General features: G+C 43.9%; 1 protein-coding gene across 1 annotated transcript in view; it reads right to left on the reverse strand.

Moving 5' to 3' along the window:
* Positions 1–459: 459 nt before the first annotated feature.
* T265_13407 (hypothetical protein) overlaps positions 460–16,561 on the reverse strand; it is a gene marked incomplete at both ends in the record, with an annotated part of 24,886 nt that continues 8,784 nt past the window's right edge. Inside the window, 5 exons of the mRNA XM_009168761.1 lie at positions 460–698; positions 3,969–4,340; positions 7,441–7,638; positions 10,232–10,706; positions 14,098–14,282. Of these exons, the coding sequence (XP_009167025.1) occupies positions 528–698; positions 3,969–4,340; positions 7,441–7,638; positions 10,232–10,706; positions 14,098–14,282 (1,401 nt within the window). The remainder of the gene's footprint in view (positions 699–3,968; positions 4,341–7,440; positions 7,639–10,231; positions 10,707–14,097; positions 14,283–16,561) is intronic.

The following is a 16,561-nucleotide window of genomic DNA, read 5'->3' on the forward strand; positions in this document are numbered from 1 at the left end:
TTTTCAGAAGATATATATATATATATATATATATATATAAGGCTCGAGGTCCCGAAAATGTCCCCGTTGGGAAAACAGGATATCACATCTCGTGAAAGTAGCCACGTAAATTGCCGTAGCGGGTATGAAAACACGCGAAAGTTGCTTAATAACAGAACGATTGACAAGTCCCTTTGATGCTAAGCGACTATGGTCATAGCTCACATCATGACACTTTTTAACCAAGTTTCAAATGTAAGGCTTGATGAGCGGTGCTTAGTTAATAACTACTCTTAACTACTCATAACTACCCGGTATTTTCTGGAATATTTCACTAGGTCTACCAAAAAAATTCATGTTTGCCTAGGGGTGATGCGTGGCTACGGTCATTGGCCGTTTGACACAATGAGTACATACCAACACAGCTGATTTGCAAAGAAAAAGGAACAAAGTGACGTATTGAACGAGGAAAGTCTGTATATCCCCGAATAGATGTTTACATGTATGGAACTATGTGGCAGACACTGATGTTGTACAGCACTGTCACTTCAAATGGTGTCGGATGCATTGTCTGTCGACAGAAAACCGACGAGCTCTCTGAAAACAGGCGGCCATATGTTCATCATCTGGGCTCTGCGAAAAAGCTTCTGATTAGCCATTTGTGCTTCATCTTCCACAATACTACAAACACTCTTCTGACGCTGTGTACAGACCTTCCACTGGAAGTTGAAGAAGAACGAAATGGAACGAATTTTAAAGGTTGACCAACTTTCCTAAGAGCAGAATTAGCATGAAGCTTCGCAAACAGAACATACTTATTCATATAAACAATCTTGATTGGAAAAGGAAGGCTATGAACTCCTTGGTGGCCAGTCGATCTGCTCAACTGGGGTCACCTGGATTAACGCAAGAACAGTCAGAATAGGGTTCCACCCTACTAATTTTATTGTTTATCAGTCTCGTTATATATCATTCAGGCAACACTGAAAATCCAGTGTACCGGAAATGGTGAAGCTACATGGCACCGGCTTGACACCGCTAAAGAATGAGTCAGACAATATGCGATTTTTTCCACATCAATCATAATCAATCCAGCTTGCGTTCACTTTTTCGCTGCACTGTGATCGGGACGCAACGCACTTAGTACCGGAAACCAGTAGAAGCCTGGAAATGTTAACCAGCTTTTCGCAAGTCGTTAATTGTTCGCAAATGTGCACAACTTTTCACACTTATTCCAACCGAGGATTGGTAGGTGTTGTGTTTAATCACGGTAACCTGTCACGGTACAATTTGAACGAAATCCACATGGAGGAAGGTGATGATGAGATTTTATTGCAACAAGGTGGGAGGTCCTACCACACCGAGGAACAGTTGCTACGATATGCAAAAATGCAGCACAAACTTGCAGCCTCGCCATCACTAGAAATCTTCTGGTGGAAATATAAACTTAAAGAACCTCGTGGCTTCGCCAGGAGCCAACAGGCTGCTACAGAACAGACCCACGACTCACTCGAGTAAAGTCAGCTAACTAGATCATAACTTCACGAATCCACGGAGCGAAGTTCCCCAAGGCACAAATCTTAGCTGAATTTTAAGCTTTCGAGAGAACGCCCTCAAGAATAGAGCAAATCGTCTGACCCGACAGTCAGCTGCATCAGATGACAGTGCCATCAACAGAGGTGTCTCCTCCAAGAACAGCGTTGCTTGTTCGTTCTGGCAATAAAGTATTTACTATTCATATTCGAATCTCCAACGGAAAATACGTTCGGTGGGTTCCGAGGGGAACCACAGAATAAACAAGAGACTGTTCATCCCCATTACCCTTTCAAGTACTGTACAAGCCAGTCGGAACCGTTGAATCACTGCACGACAACACTTTAAGCCCTCCTGGGAAAGTTTAAGTCCGCTGTACGAGGAAAGCAGACGACCAAAGTCAATCACGGTTGAGTGCCCCGATACGACATTCCAAGGCTTTAATAAGACTTGCGACAGTAATGCCACACGAGCACATTCGAACTGATGAGCCAGATAGTGCCCCTGGGACTTCCCATTTGTGTATGTCGATGTATCGGTTATTCTCCTCGCTGACTCTATGGTCTCAAACAGTATGATCAAATATAATTTTTCCCTCACGGTTTATGCCAATCTGCTGATCATTATGGCTCAAAGTGACCTCTTCATGTATAATGTGAAACCTGTAGTCGCGTCAAGCAAGCAGTAGAGAATCAGCTGTAGTGGAAAGCTTTCAAGTTAACGTCCGAGTGTAACTACTCGGACTCATGTAACCTCCGGTATGTTCGCTGAGCTGAGGGATTTGACTGCGGACGCGTCATCACTAGTTGAGTTGACACTATTCTGAAAGATTAGACTGAGAACGCGTCATCACTAGTTGAGTTGACACTATCACAGCGCCGTATGATGAAGCGGTGCCACACGCCATGTGCGTTTGCTTAGTGGTGATCTGTGACTGACTTTAATTCATGATTGGCTACCTGACTGGGTGGTTCCCATTGCTGACCTGTGTGTGTGTGTGTCCAGTCGGAACCGTTGAATCACTGCACGACAACACTTTAAGCCCTCCTGGGAAAGTTTAAGTCCGCTGTACGAGGAAAGCAGACGACCAAAGTCAATCACGGTTGAGTGCCCCGATACGACATTCCAAGGCTTTAATAAGACTTGCGACAGTAATGCCACACGAGCACATTCGAACTGATGAGCCAGATAGTGACCCTGGGACTTCCCATTTGTGTATGTCGATGTATCGGTTATTCTCCTCGCTGACTCTATGGTCTCAAACAGTATGATCAAATATAATTTTTCCCTCACGGTTTATGCCAACCTGCTGATCATTATGGCTCAAAGTGACCTCTTCATGTATAATGTGAAACCTGTAGTCGCGTCAAGCAAGCAGTAGAGAATCAGCTGTAGTGGAAAGCTTTCAAGTTAACGTCCGAGTGTAACTACTCGGACTCATGTAACCTCCGGTATGTTCGCTGAGCTGAGGGATTTGACTGCGGACGCGTCATCACTAGTTGAGTTGACACTATCACAGCGCCGTATGATGAAGCGGTGCCACACGCCATCCATGTGCATTTAGTGGTGATCTGTGACTGACTTTAATTCATGATTGGCTACCTGACTGGGTGGTTCCCATTGCTGACCTGTGTGTGTGTGTGTGTTGGTCGGTGTCTACCTGGATTCCGGACTTGGCATGTTTAGATTCTTGGCAGGCCACGATAATGACCACTTCACGTTCCACACTGACGTGATTCCCAGTGGGTTCTTGACGTTTTGTCCGTTAGTCCGATAAGGAGCTCCGTTTGAATGTTCCGCTTGCCCTTTGCACAAATGAGTGTACAGACTGGATCTAGTTTTACATGATGGTTGATTAAACTTATCGTGGAGTGCCCTCCTTCCAAGAGTTCCCTTGGTTGTTTTGTATCTCTGCATGCCAAAATTTTAAATTGAGGTGTTATGGAGGTATAAGAGACCGTCTATTGAGTTGGTTTTGTACTGAATAGGTCAACTGAGACCAGCCCCAATCCTTTGCTCCCTTGCTGTTATCATCATAGCTATTATCATTCGTAACATCAAGCCGTGCTCCTGAGCATCTTGCTGGAGTTGTTTATGACTTTGCTGACCTCGAAATGGACAGTGCTGCAACACATCACTTCTAACGCCTTCAGTGTACTAAGCGGGCTGAGTCAGTGGGATGGATAACCGCTCAGAAATGGGGCTGTTCAGTTAAATCATGGTCAGTTATGCAATACTATTTTGCTGCTTTCCTAGATACGACATTTATGACCAGACACATCTCAGGCAAAACGTCCCGTAGAATTATTAGATTGAGCAGTTGGTGTGCAACTTCACTATCTACACTCGGGAATGCAGCTGATAATTCGTTAGTTTTTGATACCTTGATCGCTGAATTGGGACTGCTTTATCAACTGGTTATAATGGTCATTTTAGTGCCTTAGCTGTAAACTTACCAACTTCAGTATGTCAGTCCATCGTTTGACGAGATCCTCACTTAGATAGAGTCCTCTGGGTATTTCATTCACATCTCCTTGGTTGATGGAGGATGCCTGATGAAACTCGGAACATGATGAGGTTTCCACCTCACCAGTCCAAGTTCCAAAATTTTTTTCAGCACGAAAATCCGGTGAATTACTGAAAAACCTGACAATGGATTCGACTTTTCTCGAAATGGGAAAGCAAGCTGAATTTTCTTCAATCAATGTTTCTTGGTTTTCTTCCCGTGCCGCAGTACTTTGAACTGGAGTAGTGAATTCATGAAGAATTAAATGCTGCCCGATGGAGTTGAAGATTTGACCTGCTTTCATTCTCTCGTCATGCGTTACCTACGTATAAAGTAAAATGAAATAATGCGCGTATAAAAAATACGACTGTGTGCAGCATACCTTTCAGTGCAAAGTTAGACGTTCTAAATGAAGTTGGATAAAATCTTGCGACACCAAGATGAGGATAGCATGACGAGGACGAAATTCTGCTGTGAATATCATTAACAATATTACAACATCCAAGCTGGTACTGAGAAGGAATGATGCGTAGGAATGATGGAATATCTTTACGTCTTGCAGAGAAGGTTTCGACTCTGGAATGTCCTGTGGTGCGGTGTTAACCTATGCTGGGATATGATACGGGACGAATAATTGTTTCATTCTCTAAATGTGGAGAGATTTGAGAATTCGCAATCAAGGTTTCGTCCTGTATTGTCAAAAGATGAGAAGCACTGTGTAGCTGTTTCATCCTGTTGTGATACTGTTGTGATACTGTTGTGCATACTTCCTAATTAGACAGTGCGAGTAAATCATATTAGTGATTAGCCGCTCGTGACCGAACGCTTGAGTGTTTAAACTACTATCCGAAAGGCCACAAAGCTCCCTCGAGTTTCATCACATACACACTGCTGATGACTGCAAGTCAGGATGAAGCAGCCGTACAGTGCTTTTTGAACTTTCCACATGAAGCGTCAGTATCCACGTGGACAGCAACAAAAGTGATGACAATGGTAGCTCATTGTTGGACACGGACGGCCTTAAAAAGCACAAACCCACTATAACTTTACTCTCCCGTGTGCTCACTAGCTGGATGAGGATCGAAGACATGCTCGGAGTCAATACAAGTTGCAGGCACCTTTGGTGTCCACAGAGCGAAGCAGATTGACGATCGGGCTGTACAACAGACTTGGCCTATCACTAGACACAACTTCTATTAACATGACGAAACATGGCTCTCTCTCTGAATGAAAGGCACTGACACCTGTGAAACGCTGGCATGAAAGAAGAAGGTCTAATTTCAAGTCGAACTTTCCAGCAAAAAGTAACTACCACTTACGCTAAAGGGCTTCGGAAACACCTTCTCAACTCCCCCCTAGCCCAGATCAACGGTGGATAAAAAAACAATCACACAACTGTACTGATGGCTTCCATTGCCGCGTTGTTTGAAGCACACTTTTACCCAAGCGAATAACGTCTGACGTAACAGGGATGTAAACCCCGTCTGACTGCAAGTGACATGGGAAACAATAACCGCAGATAATAAATGCAGCTCAGTCGTTAAGGCGCGAAAATACTACCCGGAAGGTTCGTGGTTCGAACCCAGCCCCGCTAGCTCGATTGCTAACGTCTAAGCCGTAGCACTCGTGCTTCCTACCAGTGGTATGGCATTTATGCACAGAAGGGGTGCGAAAGCTGAACGATTATTTTTTCTATAAGGACGTGGCCGTTCTGTTCGTTCAGACCGCAGTTGAATATATAACCTCAGGTAAATTTGCTCGGAAGCTCGACACACCCTACGTTGCAGACAGTTACCCGAACGCTCTAAATGAGATTCCCACTAATGCTAGCTGTCCATTTGGCAAAACTCATCCGTCGACTTATTGATTGTTTATTTGTTTTGGGAAGTGATATAATTTAAAATTGTTTTGTTTAACTGGCATAGGTGATCAAGAATAACCACTTGGTTGGGCCTAGATTCCGTCATGGGGAATTACAACTGCAAGTTACTCTAGCTACATTTCGTATACCGCCATCCTGTCTTTTTATGGAGGTCATCTCACTCGCGGAAACATTCACCTCCCTGTCAAAACAACAGTGGACATTTCGTGAGTTAACACAANTTAGACCGGAAGCTCGACACACCCTACGTTGCAGACTGTTACCCGAACACTCTAAATGAGATTCCCACTAATGCTAGCTGTCCATTTGACGAGACTCGTCCGTCAAATTATTAATTGTTTATTTGCCTTCGGAAGTGATATAACTGACAAGCGTTTTGTTTAACTTTCATTGTTGATCAAGAATAACCACTTGGTTGGGCCTAGATTCTGTCATGTCCACAGATGTCTAAATGGGTAATTGCAACTGCAAGTTATGCCAGCCTGTCTTTTTATGGACGTCATCTCACTCGTGGAACTATGCACCCTCCTGTTAAAAAAAGAGTGGACATTTTTCGTGAGTTTACATAAGGTAAATCGACCATTTATTCCCCATCAAAAAGGCAAAATTTTAGAATCATCCTTACACCTATATCACCTAATTACACTAGTCTGTCCTAGCGAGTGCCCTCACAGAATGTCACCCTCAAAACGTCAACCCTAAACATGCAAAATTAATTCATGAAATGTCATGCAATACAACAACCACTGACAAACTATTAGAAGTTCCCCAAGCCTATTGAACAAGGCAACTTTTTCATCTTTAAACATGTGCTCAGGTATTCAGTTAGTTGTTGGTTACTCCCTGTTGTCATGTGACCTTGTGGTAGAGTAGTCATTCACACACAAAGGTATACTGATTTCTCCACTACCAGTGTAACGATGATACTACTGGTTGGGGCCTCCGAGTAGTATGTTTTCACTTAAATCCGCTTTGCGTCTCTTGAAAAGGGAGATCTGTTGCGGAATTTGTGGAGCCGCATTTGCTTGAATTTGAGCAACAGTCAACGAATATCCAGGAAAGCTCACGAAGACGCGTTCAAGGAGAAGACGGATATTCAGTTTTTGCAAATAAGGTGCAAATGAGAGTTTTCCTTCCCCGTCCAATCGTCTGTAACTGTTCAGTTGGCATTTTCTAATAAATAACTCCGCAACGAAGGCCGTCTTTCTTTCACCAGTATAAAAGTGACAGTGGTGATTGATTTATGTATGTGTGTATAGTTTCCCTTTAGTAGCATCAGACATGCACCGCGGAATGTTATCTTATCTTGTGCCAATCTACACCATCACTGCGCAGTATTAGATCTTCCGGAACCAGTTCAAAAATTTCCCGGGAGACACGAGTGTAGAACGGTTGAAGGATTTGCAAATTAGCCTGCTGTTAAAATTACTGCGCAACCTGGGAAGACTTTCCATCAAATGGTCCACTTACACACTTCAGCCGGCAGGCAGGAATGTCAACAACGGAACAAAATGATTGTTTACCTTGAGGAAATACTCACCACTTGTTCATCCAGTTCCCTAAAGCCTAGTGTATCCTTCAGCGCCCAAATCACAAAAGGACGCCAAAACCGTCCAGCTTTTTTAACGATTGGATTACCAGGAGTGGGTGAGATGCACAGGGTATCCAAACGTTCGATAAGGGCCAGATGCAGAACAGTCGTCAACTCACTAATGCCCACGTCAACAAGTTTGAGATGCTGAAAGAGCATTTCAGAAAAAATTTCCTGGTTACCATGATAAATTATACGAAAGGAAAAAGAATTTTAAATATCTCACTGGTTTTGATGGATACAAATCTTGAATTCAGCAAGTCGTCCGAAACTAGACCCTTGTTCAGAGTTGCCTAAAGTACAAAAGCAAAGACTAATCCACATGGCTTAAACAGCGAATGATTTTTCAAACACCCTCATACATTCAGACACGCACTCTGTACGTTGTAGGTGGAAAGCATATGCTGAAAGGCTGTAGGAAGGTGGCCACTCCACCTAATGGCTCTTTGGCCTTGTCTCTGTCTTCAGCAATTACGGCTATGTCGCACGCGAACAGCAGATCAAGAAGGTTCTCACCAGCAGCTATTTCAGCAACGGAGTTATAAAGACCTTCCAGCCTTCGATGCAGTGTCTGCTCGGTCGGAATCTCGCGTGAAGCTCACGGGTTAACTTTTCACTTGCCACCCTAGACGATAGAGAATCGGGGATTTCAGGAGCCTTGTTACGACGTCAGTCAAGCTAACACTGAAATGGTTATTTCACTCATCAAAAGTATTTTTAGACGGTGAGTACTTTTGTTCGATCACCTCTGTTGTTTGAAACGGTCTCTTTATCCCAGGTAAGCGCAAATAATGCACACTGGCACCGATTGGAGAGGTCGTAGCCATCGTTTTAGAGAACAGGCGAAAGGTCATATGAATCAGGAGAGATAAAAATCAGGCGACTTCTGAGAGTGAATGGGGTCCCACATGCGCAACCTATGTTCTTGTCAAGGGTTGACAGTCCGGAGTGAAAGTAGCAGGTGACCGACTAAATTGTCCAAACTAATCTACCCAGCACATCAACCATTATCTTTTGTTGGATACCAGAAGGTTATTGGGGTCCTTGATCGTCTTGCCTACGACGGGCTCCCGAAGAAACACCGAGCAAATCAAGTGCAGCAACCTGGGAGTTTTTTTCGCCAAAATTGGCTTCCTCCACTTCTCGGACCTTCTGGGTCCGCCATAATTCCCGGTCTGTGTGGATTTTTTTCCTAGTTGAATGAAAGGTCGAGTTTGATTGTGATTGCGACTGGAAGGACTCTGTCACTGGATCCCCAGCAAAGTCACGGTCCTTTTGGAGAGCCGGTGCGTGGAACATAGGTAGAATGAGGAATAAGTTCTGGTGTCAAGTAGAACCTTGATGGCGTTGCAAGAGTTGATTTTGATAAGTTTGCTTGACCTCTCGGTCCATCTCAATGTATAAGTGGCGTAGGCAAGCGTGAAAAGCCATGGATCTGCGCATGGTCGGAGTCCACACAGGTATTCCAGATGGAGCTGCAGGCAGTGATCCGTCTTTGCCATCGATATCTGACGTTGTTTTGGTGGCTGTCGAGCCAACGGCTCTGCTGTTCCGGAACTTGGTACTGCAGAGCAACACTATGAGGTCAGCACACGGCTGCAGTAAGCGTCCTCCTTTGTCCATTTGTCTTGTGTAAAATTCTAGTTAACCAGCGACCTCAGCTCCAGCGGCGCTTGGCCTGCGTGCCGCGCGCTCACGTCACCAACAACCACAACTACTTCTGACCTGTTTCTGCTGTGAACAAACACATAGAGCGTCATAGAAGCTGTCTATGGCCGACTCTGAGCACAGGCAGATACAATAAATGGGAAGAGACGGTTCTCTCTTTTTTAACTTCTTTCACAAACTTCGACAAACGAAGCGCTCAGAGGCTTCTGTCAACGGGTACTCAGTAGCTTACCGCAGTGCTGTACCAGGCGTGTCCACCAGCGCATCACTAGATGTGCACGACAGGAAACGGGAAGAGTGCATCAGCAGCCAATCCAACTACAGTGCTTGAGTCTTAGATTCTTGTTTCTGATACATGAAATGAGTCAGTAACCTAGCTCACTGGGTCATAGAGAGTAACAGTTTCTGCAACTTGACGTGGTCACACTGGAATTTCCAATGTCGTGAAATGTTGGAGGGAGTCGAACTCATCACCTTGATTTGCGCATATCACTGGGCAACGAATTACCGCGAGAACTCAGATTGATCTAGTCTATTCTGCAATGGTTGGAAATCTCGCTGTCTGAGCCTGGAAAGTTCCAATGCTCTTTGGTTGCAAGAAAAGCCTTAAGAAAGCACTTTTTCAAGGACGGATTCGGCCTGATACGGCCATAATCAAATCACGTTTTTGGTTAATTGGTGTAAGGGGTGAAAGCCAGATCATCCCTTATTGCGCTATTTCAGTCAAAATTAAAGAGGAATTTAGACTACAGTAAGAGCTTTTCTGTTTGATGCGGTTACAACAGTCCACAAAAGTAGGGGAGAGAAGTTCACGGGAGCTCAAACTTTAAGTCTGATTCGACTGAGAGATAAACAGGTATGCCGTATCTGGACGACATCATTAGTGAGATGACTGATTGTGAAGAAGCGTGTGCAACAGATACTGAGAACTAAAGTAATCAGAAGCGTAGAAGGGCACGTTAGTAACAGGTCCATGCTACGAGATATTCACGGCAACATTCTACTTGTTATCGGCAGTATAAACAAAAGCATAAACCCTGAGCAGGAGTGAAGCAATTACGGTGACACTAACCTTCAAACCTGGCAGAATGACACGAATGTAAGCCAACTCAGGCAACAATTCCTGCCAATTAATTTTTTCCACAAGTAGAGACTGAATGTTTGGCAGGCATGGACCTTTAGCCGAATACAGTAGTCCCGGCTTGTTTCGATCCCCTGGTCGATAAATAGTAAGATCAGATAAGGCCATTTTCAAGGTTGAATGTGAGACCGGCCGCGAAGTATTTGTATCGATTTCCGGCGGCCTTGAGGTACCCGCTAAACGTAAATGAGTTCTGTCATGCACGGACCATCTAACGTAGATTTCAGGCGTCTTACAAAATCGGACGACGGAAGAACTGACCGGCGACATCACCGCCTTGTCTTGTTTCATCGTTGTTCGCGGCCGTGGACAACGCACTAGAGAGGCAACTTTGAAGTTGGAGGTACGTTTCGGTAAAGAGTCTCTTCGGTTACTGTTTGAGTATTTTTTCGATTCACAGCTGGCTCTAGAATGAAAAAGGGAGAGAGAGAGTCGACAGAAGGAAACAGTATCAAGTAAGTTATACGGTGGCTCAAATAGACGACAAACAGGTCCTCACAATATAAATACGATACTTCCTTTCTGAAGAAATCCCTTTGGGCGAAACGCCTCGGACGGGGAGATGATTTTAGCGACAGGATTTTCTCCATGTTGACTCTCCCTCAGACACACTATCCTGTCAGATTAGAAGGGGAAAATGTCTCTGGTGCCTCAAACGGCATCCCATTGGGGATACTACAATGGAAACCCCTATGACACTACCCTAGTCTTTTTGGTGATAGTTACTCCCAGGTGATTAGGTCATTAGCACAACTGGTACACCAACCAATCAGATTATGGGAATGTTTCGGACAAGATATGATTTGACTTATCCAATAGTTTAACCCTGAGATCACGAACAGCACTATATGGTGGAAAATTACATTGCTAAAATGCCAGTTGCGTGTAATAAAGCTGAAGAATACGATGAACCTGCGCGCGATACCCTAATGGCTGTCGAGTTCATGCTGGTCATCAATGTTTTCGTTCACGAGTAAGAGTACATCCTCAAGATGTTTAATAGTTCTTATTAAAGTTCATGTGGACGAGCAAACCAGCAACTATTTTGTGACCTAGATGACGTGACACACCGCTTTCCGCAGCATATGTAAATAACGGATAGGCAAGAACATTGAATACCTGAAGCATATACTCCAGGAAAAGTTAAAACTTCTGTTCGCCTCTTGCAAAAGCTGTTGAGAAATACCCGATTACCAATGAAAATTTATTCGAACATTGTAGAACATGTGTAGAACATATGCTAGGCGCTAATCGCGGTTCACCCGCCCACGAAGAAACGCATTTCAGACTCCCTGGAAGGTAGTTCTTTAAAGAGGGAGTACTTTACTAAGATTTACTGTCAGTATAACACATCTGATCTATGACCAATCATAGATAACCGCCATCTCCATGCCCCATGACAAGGTCAAAACTACCCCTCTCCCTTTTGTCGTCACCCTCACCACCACCACAAGCAGCATCCATTCTCTATCCATTCAGGTTTTGCCATGCGTCGCCAGGTTCCATTTCACACGCCAGTGTAATTATGCCGATGAAATTTTGTTTGGTCGTTACTGTCAAAGCCCAGCTGTTCACGCGGATGAACTAGTTATGTGGTCCTGAGAACGCTTCCTTAATGTCCAAAAATGCCACAATAGCTGGCCATCGCTTACATTTGTCTTTCAAGGCCCACTGATTTGAAATAACCAGCGGGTATCCTAAATGAAAACCTCGATTTATCACTTTATCACATTCAAACGGCTTTGACCGAAGTCTGATCACTTCTTCATGTTCTCAGAGTGAGGGCTTTCGCAGTTCTCTTAAATTTTTATAACAAACAATTTTGACTGTACTCTTTCCCGTCGGATTCACTGTGATCCTTTCCTATATTTCATCATTTTGAAGAAACATTTTTTCTGAATTTTTGGTCACCAAAACACGTCCTTTGGAGTGGTGGAATCGTCAGGCGTTGTTTAGTTAGCTTTAGGAGCAGTAAGTACTTTGACTTTTGCTATGAATCTACTCGGAAATTACTATGAGGTGTTCATTACCCCCTACATTCTGCACGCATTCCAAGTAGAAAAATTCTCGAAAGAGAGTTAACAAAAGTCGGAATTCCGGGAGTACTTACATGGGTCTCTATATGAAGCTCAGTGTGTAAAAAGCACCTCTCATGGTCTTCCATATTGTCCCTTCCTTTAGACTATCTTGCCGTGACTTATCTATTAGAACTTCTGTTTTCGTACAGAAAACCATTTTTGACTTGAGGAAATACAACCATTTGCATACCAACATTATTTTCACGGGATACTCAACTGAATCCCAGCTGAATCGCTCGTTTGTCATGTTCCTTTTAAAGTTAAAGTGCTGCACCAGGCTTTAGGTGTTACGATATTCGAGATATCACAATACACTTTGCTAAGTATACAGCTGAGTGTATCAGTCGAATTTCATTTAATTTGGGTTCAAGTAAAGCACAGGGTTGATGACGGAAAATCTGGGACTGTGCCTACCTGATGAGCCGTAAGAAGAGCGAAGCTGTCGAGTAGTGTTTTACGCCCATTCTTCATTTCACCTAAAAACTAACATTTTCCATTCATATGCACCCACATTTTAGCATTTGCACCAATTCATTCTTGAACTGTTTAACTGTACTCAGTTACTTCTTCTTACCGTAGCTCATTCGAAAACGTGACCTTATGTGAAATGCCCTGGATAGCCAAAAACTGTTTTTGGCTCCAAGTCCTCTATATTTTTGGGTGACTGTCTAACATGTTGACTAATTCTGCCACCAATCAAGAATACTGACAAATTCGTCATCTCGGTGCCTCCTCTTTAATCTTCCATCATAATGTCCTGCAAGTTTGTCCGGATGCCAGCCGTCTCCAATAATCGAACATCACATCATTTGGACGGATGTGTCACGTTCAGGACACGGACCAAACGAAGGAATGCTCTGATTGGTTAGAATGCCAGCCAATCCGGATCGAGCATCTTTGACTAGACGCTTCTCGACCCCTCACGGACATTCTAGCACGACCGTGTGGAACACCCTGTGATTACCCTATAAATATAGTTGTAGTAATTTCCCTTTGTCTCCCTAAAGGGCTGTGTAGAGCTACCGTGCCTTTTGATATACCATAGTGGGCGGAGCAGGAAGCCAAGAGACCGACACAGAGTTGCACGATCGTCTATCAAGTTACAACAAAGATCTTTCATATATCAGCCGAACACACGTGCCTTATGAAATGTCATACCCATTCGAATAAACAAACAATAAAATAATGGCGACACATTCTCTTGTGTATTGAAACATACCTTTGGGCATGAGTATTACGGTATACTCATGACACAGGTCACAGAATACGACAGAGCACTCAAAATCCGGGCCATTGTAATTCGAAGATACCCTGTCGACTAAGATTCAGCCACCGGTTCATGCGTACATACAGAGTTCCTGTAAACTAGCTTTTCGTCATGGCACTGATCCTACCCTACCCTGGACTCATCGCCACTACAGTTCGATCTATCGAGAAGTGTTTTTTTTAATTCGCCCTTGACTTCTCATGATTTTTATCAAACAACTATGCCATTTGCCACATCGGAGTCTTCAATATGAATTAGTGAGGCAATTGCATATTGTGCCAGAAAAAATACTTTTTGGATTGCATCGAAGCATCAACACATACGGAGTGTCTTATGACTATTTTCGTATCAGCAAATAACGAAAACGCGAATAGTGTGCCGGTGTCTATGTTGAATGATGGTGAGGTTGAACAAGATAGCTGGTGTTTTCATGAAGCTCTGTTTCAACTTACGTGATCGCATTGCCCACGTCCTTGTTGCTGTTATTGACAACTCTGTTTACAAAAACACCTGTTTCTGCCTTCGGAATGTGGGTATCTTCTTTGGGAAGTATGCCGGATGGTGGGTTGCTGGAGACACGATCACCACGATTGGAAATCGGTGGGTGCGCACTTCTCCGTGGCTTTTTAACACGGCTCTAATATCCGGAAACAGAAGATGGAGTGAACAACGAAAGGCTTCATTTATGGAATGCACTTCCAAAAGATTTTCACTTTTGGCAACAGGAGTTTAAAAACCCAATTTGGCTATCGATTAAGTTTAACCAAACCGCTGAGCAGGCACTTTAACTCAGAGTCGGTGCGTAGCTCTCCCAAGCTCGTGTGGGAGATTCGACGGCGATTTGCGTCTGATGTTTTTGATACAGTAATAATGCTATTTCGCTGGCAGAAACAGCGGTATGTCCCGGTGGGACAGAAACGTAATCACTTCCACCACATTACAAGATGCCTTGTCCCTGTTTCGTTCACAGTGCTGTTGGTTGAGGTACTTAGTATTTTTGCTTTCCTACTATCATTTGCTTTTCTATAGCCCTCGCTGAGCTTCATGAGAAGTTGATCAAGTTATATTCTTGCGCCACTATTTCTTGCTGAGGGACACGATAAATGAGAGAAGCTACGGTACTAAGGCCGCCTAAAACAAACAGAGTATGGTAGTAACCAGTATTCGAGATGTTGTTGTGCCGCGAGCTTACAAGAACAAACATTCATAACTCTTTATCACATAGTTGTACGCAACATGCACTCGTTTTAATGATCAGTACACTGTTAATCATCTTTCCGTCTCCTTAGACGATTTTGAGAGAATATGACTACTAGCCTCATTTTGAATCTTAACTGAGACCTGGTTATTTGCAAAATGTCCCTTCTTTAGAAATGGAATATCAGAATCACACAGAAGAACAGGGAAAAAGAAGAAAAATGTTGTCGTCTGCTTAGTCAAGGGTATACGATTATACTTGCAGCCTCAGTATGAAATAAACTCATCATCCTTCCGTTTGATCTGATCACTGATTCCTCCCAACCAGACAGCTGATATGGAGTGTTTTTTTGGTTGATGCACGTAGGTTTGATGCAAATATCCATAGGCTACACGCAGGAATATTCGCGCATATATCGAAAGTCCCAATTGGATAGATAGGGCATGGTATATCAAAACCATGTTGTGGTTTGATTCCGCCAGGTTCTCATGCACCTCAGTGGCTAAATCACCCTCTAATTCGTGGCATCAGCATGCGTTTTGAGTCAGAAAACGAGCCAGTCTCTTGTGTTCGGCAATGTGCGCTGTCATTTTCATACTGGTTATACGAGATTTTACTCCGCTGTATATCTCGCTGCTTCGAGATCATCCAGTCCGTAGGTCGCATTCTCGCTCCAGCGTGCCCACGTAGACACTTGCGTCTGAAGCACGCAACATTACACAAGAAACAGCAGACTTCACTCTCCCCTCGGGTAGGTGGGTTAGTGACAGGCAAGGGCAGATCATGAGCTTAATCCTCCTGCCCTTCAGGCACCACAGCAGATTGGTACAAGTGAGTCAGACGATCACAAATGAACACTGAATCCAATTAACTCAGGAGTGTCATATAGACCGACCGAATAAGCTGGAACAAGCACAAAAGCTCATTTAGCTATGAATGATCAAGCATAAATCGCGAGACCACTGCAAGTAGGCCTATCGAACGACCGGTAATTACGGGTGGACTTCATATGCAGTCAGGAGGCAACAGCTAACCGCCAGATTTCCCTAAGGTATCGGGAAAAAGGAGTTTCTCTTAAAATCACAAGTGTTTGTAAGCAGCAGGAGTCGAACGATCCTGTTGATTGCAGTTGCGTAGGAAATTACTGGTTGAGGCGCAACATTACTCACCAATATATTTAGACATCATTCAAAGCCACACATCCCAGAAAAATTCAGATGCTCTTTGCAGCCGCGGGGAAATAGCTAACCAAAGAACGACAAAAATTGGACGAATCACTTAACTGCTTCATTATACTGGAACAGCTTTATTGTGATGTAATTTGCCGAATAAAAAAGAGTGTGAGGAATTCATCTTCAGCCTCTTCGCAAAAACGCGACTATGAAGTATCGGTTGACTGACTGCAATCGTTCGCTTTAAATCTTATTGTAAGGGCTTGCACTCTTGCAGCGTCGGTGTTTTTGATTGTTACCACCAGCCGGATCCTGGTGGCGGTTGAAACCAAGCCTATAGACACAAATGAAGTTGCAGAGGGACGTGGCGAGATAGGTTACAACACCTGCACTTGTTTTCATGGGGTAGGTGGGATACGCTGGGAGGGGGGTTGCCAAGAAATTCTGGGTTATGATTGGTCGCACGAACGTGAACCTTGTCATCATGTTTGTCCTTTACAGTCAAGTTAACCTCGGGGGATGCAACTGACACTAATTGAAAGCGGG

This window comes from Opisthorchis viverrini (assembly GCF_000715545.1).
Source record: "Opisthorchis viverrini unplaced genomic scaffold opera_v5_64, whole genome shotgun sequence".
In the NCBI taxonomy this organism is placed as follows: Eukaryota; Metazoa; Platyhelminthes; class Trematoda; order Opisthorchiida; family Opisthorchiidae; genus Opisthorchis; species Opisthorchis viverrini.